The 8,165-nt window shown below is 32.8% G+C and overlaps 1 protein-coding gene across 1 annotated transcript; it reads left to right on the top strand.

Annotated features, from left to right (window-relative positions):
• Positions 1-1,526: 1,526 nt before the first annotated feature.
• On the top strand, positions 1,527-3,270 carry LOC142520710 (strychnine-11-hydroxylase-like). The gene is made up of 2 exons (XM_075623812.1): positions 1,527-2,467; positions 2,581-3,270. Exons 1-2 carry the CDS (start codon positions 1,577-1,579, stop codon positions 3,202-3,204), a joined length of 1,515 nt encoding a protein of 504 aa, XP_075479927.1. The 5' UTR covers positions 1,527-1,576; the 3' UTR covers positions 3,205-3,270.
• Positions 3,271-8,165: the final 4,895 nt, after the last annotated feature.

The following is an 8,165-nucleotide window of genomic DNA, read 5'->3' as shown; positions in this document are numbered from 1 at the left end:
CTGGTTTTCCTTAAGGTTCTGATTTTCCATACTCATCACATCACCACAGTTAAGATGAATTTAACACACTTTTTATTTTTCTAAAGAAAAATTCTTTATTAAATATGTATTGGTTTAATTTTCAAAAAAATGAAAGGTGTATATGTTTCGGCTCACATATTTTTTATTTTAATTTTGTTAAAAATATGATTAATAGAGAATAATAAGAATAATAGTTGGGATAGTAATACTAATTTGAATATGCAAAATTCTTTAATTTTATGTTAAATTATTGATTTTTTGCTTATATATATTATTTATTTAAATGTGTTGGTTTAGTTTTCGAAAAAACAAGAGAAGATGTGTATATTTGGAATAATAATAAATTTGAATATACAAAATTCTTGAATTTTTGTACGCAACATTCTTGAATTTGTATTTTTTATTTTAAAAAATTAATCTATTTATAAAATATGCATTGATTATTTTTCGAAAAAAATAAAAAAAATGTGTATAATAATAATAATAATAATAATGTTTAGTATTATTATTATAAAAAAATATTATTGTATTTTTTATCAATCATACTGATAAAAATAAGATAAAAAATAAATAGAACGATACACATACAAATTTTTTTTATTTTTTAAAAAATTCAAGCAACGCATATTAAATAAATAAAGGAAATTTTTTAGATAACTAAAAACATATAATTTTTTTAAAGATAAATTACCTAACATTTTAAAAGTAAAGAATATTTAAAAAAAATAAAAATAAATGACCGGTTCAACATTTCAAGATTAAGTTATCTTTCAAATCAATGAATTTGACACCTAAAAAAAAAAAAAAGAAATGGTGTCAATAGGTTGCAGCATGAGTTGTAGCCTACAACTTACTAGTTTTTAATTATTTTTGTAAAACTTTACCATCCATTTTAATTTTGAATTTTTTAATAAAAATTAATAAAAAAAAAGTTAAAAAGCCGGATTTAAAAGATAAATATGTCTCTTGTGAGACAGTTTCACGAATCTTTATTTGTGAGACGGGTCAACCCTACCGATATTCACAATAAAAAGTAATACTCTTAGCATAAAAAGTAATAATTTTTCATGGTTGACCCAAATAAGAGATCCGTCTTTACAAAATACGACCCGTGAGACTGTCTGACACAAATTTTTGCCTTAAAAAGATAGATTTATCATCTATGATTTGGACATAGAATGGTTCCAATGTTCAATGTAGGAGGATTTGGAATACATTATGCTGACTAAAATAGAAAAATAAAAAAGAAAAAGGGATTGAAAATTCAACAAACCCAAATATATCTTGATATAAACACTAGATTTTATATTATGGATTTGAAATTCCTAAATCTGAAAAGTCAAATAAGACAACCAAATTTGACTGATTTCGAATGAAATTTCTTCAAAACATAAATACGTCAATATGGAAGTTTCTTAGAACTACAAATAAATGTTTAAAAAAATTGATTTTTCATTTTCAAGAAAGTTTATTAATTAATATAAATGTGCGAATTTAAAAGGAGTTTACATAGAGGCAATCTGCCTAGCTATATCTCCGCAGCCTAGCGAAAACAATGAGTTCTCAAATTTTCTTGATACTCTTTCTTAGCTTGATCGCACCTTTGTTCTTGTCCTTTCTCGTGAAAAATAAGAGAACAAAAAAGCTCCCACCTGGCCCTAAAAAGCTCCCGATAATAGGCAATCTTCATCAGCTTGGGAAGTTACCTCATCGATCGTTTCAAGAATTATCCAAAATATATGGAGATCTCATGCTCTTGCATTTCGGGTCCGTGCCCACGTTGATTGTGTCCTCGGCCGACATGGCGCGAGAAATCTTTAAATCACACGATGTTGCTTTCTCAGGGAGACCCTCCTTGTATATCGCCAAGAAATTGGCATACGATTCATCCAGCATTTCTTTAGCACCGTACGGTGAGTATTGGAGACAAATAAGGAAAATAGTGGTTTTGGAACTGTTGTCGGCTAAAAGGGTCCAATCTTTCGGTAGAATACGGGATGAAGAGGTTGATTTCATGATTCATCGAGTATCTGAACACAATGCAAGTCCCGTGAATTTGAGCACACTGACATTTTCGTTGACGAATAACGTCGTCTGCCGGGCTGCTTTCGGAAGTTTGAGCCCCGATGAACATGGGAATAGCGATGGAAGGATGAGCAGGTTTCAGCATATCTTTCTTGAGATGCAGCATTTGGCTGCTGGATTTAATGTTGCAAACGTTTTTCCATCTCTGGCTTGGATTAACAAGTTTAACGGCGTCGAAAAGAAGATCGACAGGATTTTTCTGGAAGTGGACTCATTTTTCGACAAAGTTATAGAAGAACATCGTGATCCCAACAGGCCTGAACCTGATCAAGAAGATATTATTGATGTATTGCTTCGGATTCAGAAGGACCCCAATCAAGAATTCAAGCTGAAAGATAAACATGTCAAGGGTGTTCTTGGAGTATGTATTCTTCCCCTTCACATATTCGATTCAATTTTTTCTAAATATCACACACCAAATTAAACAAATCATTTCGACATATTTTAATAAATCTATACAATGAATATTTGCAGAATATATTTGCCGCTGGAACTGATACTTCATCAACAACAATCGAATGGACAATGGCGGAATTGGTAAGAAACCCCCAAGTCAAAGAAAAAGCTCAACAAGAAGTGAGAAAAGCCTGTAAAGGAAAAGTGAAAGTAGAAGAAAACGATCTCCAAAGACTCACATACCTAAAACTAGTCATAAAAGAGTCATTAAGACTCCATCCACCCGCCCCGTTGCTGGTCCCTAGAGAAACTACCGAGGATTGTATCATTGACAACAAATACGAAATCCCCGCGAAGACCCGAGTCATTTTCAATGCAGCTGCAATCGGAACTGATCCAAAATATTGGGATAACCCTGAAAAATTCTACCCTGAGAGGTTTTTGAACAGCGATACCGATTTCAGAGGACATCATTTTGAGTTGCTGCCATTTGGTGCTGGCAGAAGAGGCTGCCCTGGAATCAGTTTTGCTATATCTTTGGTAGAGCTTGCGCTCGCGAATCTTTTGTTTTCCTTCGATTGGGAGATCCCACAGGGAATGTCAACACAAGATCTTGATATGGAAGAGGCACTTGGGATCACAATCCGTAAGAAAATCCCACTTTGTCTCGTAGCTTCACCACCAACAAATGATATCCATTAATATATATTTGTGTAATTGGTAACCTTTTTGTGTGCTCAAATTATATTATATTTGTTATTGCAAGAAGGATATTGTTGTAATGGGCCTCGACCCTGAGATTTGAATTTTAACTAATAAATTGTTTTTAAATAATAATTAATCCAGTAAATGAAAATGAAACATTTATTACAATTATGTTAAAATGAAAAAAAGAAAGAAAGAAAAAACAAATGTACTAGTATTTCACTCATGCGATGTATAGACAGTTATTTCATGTAATTAACAACTAAAATTAGTTAGTACGGGGATATGTTTCACTTTGTCTATGACGATGACAAGATGTTTTAATTGTTTTATGAATATTCATATCAACCCTACAAAATAGAGAAAAATCATACTTTTATATTCAGAAAAGATTAATATTAGAATAATTATACACCACTTCTCGATCATGAAGTATGCATTTTAAATTGAAATCTTTATTGTTTTCAAATCCAGGTAGATTATAACAACGAATCAGCTGTATGTGCATTTTTTAAGGGTTAAACTTAAGTATAACACTGAATAAATGAGTAATTTTTGTAATATGATTGAAAAATGGTATCACGCGTGTACCAGAGATGACAAAATGTGTTTATCAATTATACAGTACTATACGTATAAATTTATGTATAGTGTATAAAACCCTAACAGGGAATATTGCAAAAGAATAGTGATGGTCCACAATGGTTTACTAATATTGTATCAAAAGATTTTCTTGGTGATGGTTGAATATATTGGTGTTTCTATCCCCACAAAAAACTGTAACTATAATTAAATAAAATGATATAAACAATACAAACTTTTAATGTGGTTTCAATTTTAAGAAAGAATTTTGTATTCAAATTTGAATTTTGAAAAATAATTTGAATAGGCATAATACAATAACATATTCATTATATATTGGTACTAACCTTTCTAACCCAAACCGGACGAGTGGGTTCGACCAGTTATTGGGAACCGATCATGGGTCTCGTTTGGAAACTAAAAACATTTTTACCGTCGAACATGTCAGAACAGGTCAACTATTGGTTGGACCCGTCTTGAACTGGTGAATCAGTTCACCCATTTTTACTTTTTTTTTATTTTATTTTAAAAAATGAATTCTTGTATTTAATTTTTTATTAGATATATAATTATTTGGATTTTTTATTTTTAATTTTTTATTAGATATATAATTATTTGGATTTTTGATTTTTAAAAAATCTAGTTTTAGTAATATCAAACATTATTTTTATTTTTTATTTTGTAAATAAATATATATATATATATATATATATATATATATAATTATATGTATATTGTTTTAGATTTTAAACTTGGATAAATATATCTTTTTTATTATTTATATATATTTAAGATTTGTGGGGTCCTTAACTCCTAATTGTTATTACAATTCAATTTGATTAGGATTAATTAATTGCAGCAGAAAACGAGTTTAAATTTTCTTTACAATGAGCCCAAAATATATTATTTGAATATTAAAAATAGTATTTCATCTCACATCATAAAATATGTCCACATATGATCAAAACCAACTACATACAAACAACTCATATCCTCGGAATATTCTCCGGTATATAGATACATATACATATATACTGGGATAGACCACTAAACCTCAAATCAACCGTGACTCCCTCCAGAAGTACCATCTCCGGTCTTCTGATAACCTGAAGTATCTGTCATTGTCCACAAACAAAGACAACAACAGTCCCCCCTGGCGGTGAGCAAAGCTCCGTATGGAATAACCATCATATATACAACAGATATCTACACAATGATATATGATATGCAATGCATGTATGTCGTGGAGATATCGGGTCAAATCCCCATCCACTGAGTATATATCGGAATCAATCGAATCGCTATCAAATCAATGCTCGAGCTGGCACACCGACCTCAATCAGGAATACTCGTATGATAGCGTCGACAAAGCGCCATCAAATCCCAAATCTCAATCGATCATCGGGGCCACAAATGACTATGCTTTAAGGGCCACATAATGCCAAACATAGCATCGTGTTCACAAACCCCATAATCAAATTCAATCATATCAGGATATCCAAGGATCATAGCTCAACGTACATGTCACGTATCGATGGATGTAGCAAATAATGTGTGTTAACAAAATATGTATTTTATACATCGATAATCCAATCATAATGTCATGCGTGCCACATCAACTCAAACAATAAGGCATATAGACACATATTCTCAATCAAACATATATCATATGATACAAATACATGTCGTATGTTACTCGGTCCAACATACCTCAATTCTTCGTTTCTAGTCGATGTAGCTTGAAGATTTCAATATAGAAACTCTATCTACATCAATAACACATTCATTTCAATCAATAATTTCATTCAAATTCAACAATATAAGTTTCAAATATCTTTTGAAACTTTGAAAATTAATATCAAATCGAAATCATAACATAATTCAATTCTGACTTCAAAACTTAGTTTCTTGTCGGTTATTCTACCACATATATGAATCTAGACTTCAAATACATGCTATTCCAGCATTTCAATAAATATAGGTTTTGAAACTAGAAGAAACTTGCCTCAAAAGAACGCTCTCGACGCGATGATTCCGTATATATAATTTGTTTCAAGTTCTGATAGCGTTTCGATGTAGATTCAAACGATAGAACTTGAATTCTAACTTTTCCCGTCGAAGCTTCAGAGGAAATGAAAAGATACATATGGAAAAACTCATCCTTATCACTTTTAAATCCTGTGCAGCAGAGCGGTGCGCGCAGTGGCGCGAGAAGTGGCACGGCCGTGCGCCTAGTGCTGTCCGGCGCACGTTGTTCTGTCCGAAACGCTATTTTAGGTTTCATTAGTAAAGTGTTCAAAACCTAAAAGTTGTAGATCTATGTCTTGGATTTCATTTTCCACCGACTCACTCAATTTGGATATCGGACGCGAGAATTATGGTCATTCTCCCAAAATGTGTCATTGCAGAAACTACAATGCACACGTTACATTTCGGGATTATTTTTCCCCTATTTACAAATGGATTTGGACAAAACGCAAAACATGAAAATTTTAGTACTATGTATTATCTTTCCAATGAAATTGGGTTCATTTTATTTGGACTAATACTCAGATAATTATGCTGAAAACCGTATAATGTGCCACTTTTCTATTGCGGTTCAGCACATCATTCAACTACAAATCAATTTCTAATACAATTTTTCATTATCACCACCTATTTTCTCTCCATTGTCCTGATATACATCATATACGTAATCACATGACAATTTCATGAATTATTGATAATAAAAATATGATTTACAATAATACGATACACGGTCCTTACATTTCTCTCTCACTTAAAAGATTTCGTCCTCGAAATCTTAAGCATCTCTATATACACAACATTGGCAAACATATAATATGTCACCAGTTTTAGTACATATCAAAACTAAAATCAGTAAATGAATCATTATACATTGAATACAATGGAACAAATGGCATAAAATCAAACAAGTGCGGATATGATTCTCGCATCTTGCTTTCCAATTCCCACGTTGACTCTTCCACACCATGTCGTGTCCATTGTACTCGAACTACTGGAATTGATTAAATACGCAATATCTTTTTCTTCCGATCCATAATTCAAACAAGTTGTTCAGCATAGGAAATAGAATGATCAAGTTCAACGTCATTAGGTCTAAGCACATGTGAGGGATCTGGTTCATACTTTCTCAACATAGAAACATGAAATACATCGTGAATGACAGATAAAGCTGGTGACAATGCCAACCGATAAGCAAGATCTCCAACTCGATCAAGGATCTCGTATGGACCAACATATCGAGGAGATAATTTCCCTCGCATGTCGAATCGAATAGTGCCTATGAAGGGAGATATTTTCAAAAACACCTTATCACATTTCTGGAATTCTAAGGGTCGTATTCGTTTATTCGCATAACTCGTTTGACAATCCTGCGCAGCTTTCATTCGCTGTCGAATTACCTGAACCTTATCATTCATTTTTTGTATCATTCCAGGTCTAGTCATTTGTCTTTCACCAATTTCACCACAGAATAACGGTGACCTACATCGTCTCCCATACAAGGCTTCAAACGGTGTCATACCAATACTTGTTTGGAAGCTATTATTATAAGAAAATGGCCCGTTTATACATCGAGAATATTGTGAGACTGCATGGTGTGACGGTCTCAATTGTATCAGATCGTGATCCCAGATTTGCGTCTAAATTCTGGGGTAGTTTCCAAGAAGCTATGGTACGCGTTTGGGTATAAGTACTGCTTATCATCCTCAAAATGATAGCCAGACGGAACGTACAATTCAAACGTTAGAAGTTATGTTACGTTCTATTGTGATGGATTTCACAATTGGATGGCAAGATGCCTTACCAAATGTCACGGTCCAGCCCATTTGTGATATTGTCCGCTTTGGTCTGAGGCCTCACGGCTTTAAAACGTCTCACAATGTGCGGCAGTCCTCTCACACCGGCTCTGATACCAAATGTCAAGTTACAGCCCACTTGTGATAAAGTTTTAGTACTATGTATTAGCTTTTCAATGAAATTGGTTTCAGTTTCATTTGGACTAATACTCAGATAATTATGCTGAAAACTGTAAAATTTCACTTTTCTATTGCGGTTCAGCACATCATTCAACTACAAATCAATTTCTAATACAATCTTTCATTATCACTACCTATTTTCTCTCCATTGTCCTGATATGCATCATATACGTAATCACATGACAATTTCATGAATTATCGATAATCAAAATATGATTTACGATAATACGATACACGGTCTGATTATCGATAATTCGATACACGGTCCTTATAGTACGGCTCGGGCTAGATGTGGTTGGGTATAAGGAAGAGTCCTAGCGTGGCTAGGACTCACACACTACAGCTAGGAATAGTCCTTGCGAGTTAGGGCTCTTC

This window comes from Primulina tabacum, chromosome 12 (genome assembly GCF_025594145.1).
Source record: "Primulina tabacum isolate GXHZ01 chromosome 12, ASM2559414v2, whole genome shotgun sequence".
Classification (NCBI taxonomy): Eukaryota; Viridiplantae; Streptophyta; class Magnoliopsida; order Lamiales; family Gesneriaceae; genus Primulina; species Primulina tabacum.
The sequence above is the reverse complement of the archived record's forward strand: the minus strand, read 5'-3'. Positions and strand labels throughout refer to the sequence as shown.

Coding starts and splice junctions, on each gene's coding strand:
- LOC142520710 (XM_075623812.1), top strand. CDS start 1,577: ATGAGTTCTCAAATTTTCTTGATACTCTTTCTTAGCTTGATCGCACCT. Junction 2,468..2,580: donor ATGTCAAGGGTGTTCTTGGA/GTATGTATTCTT, acceptor GAATATTTGCAG/AATATATTTGCCGCTGGAAC.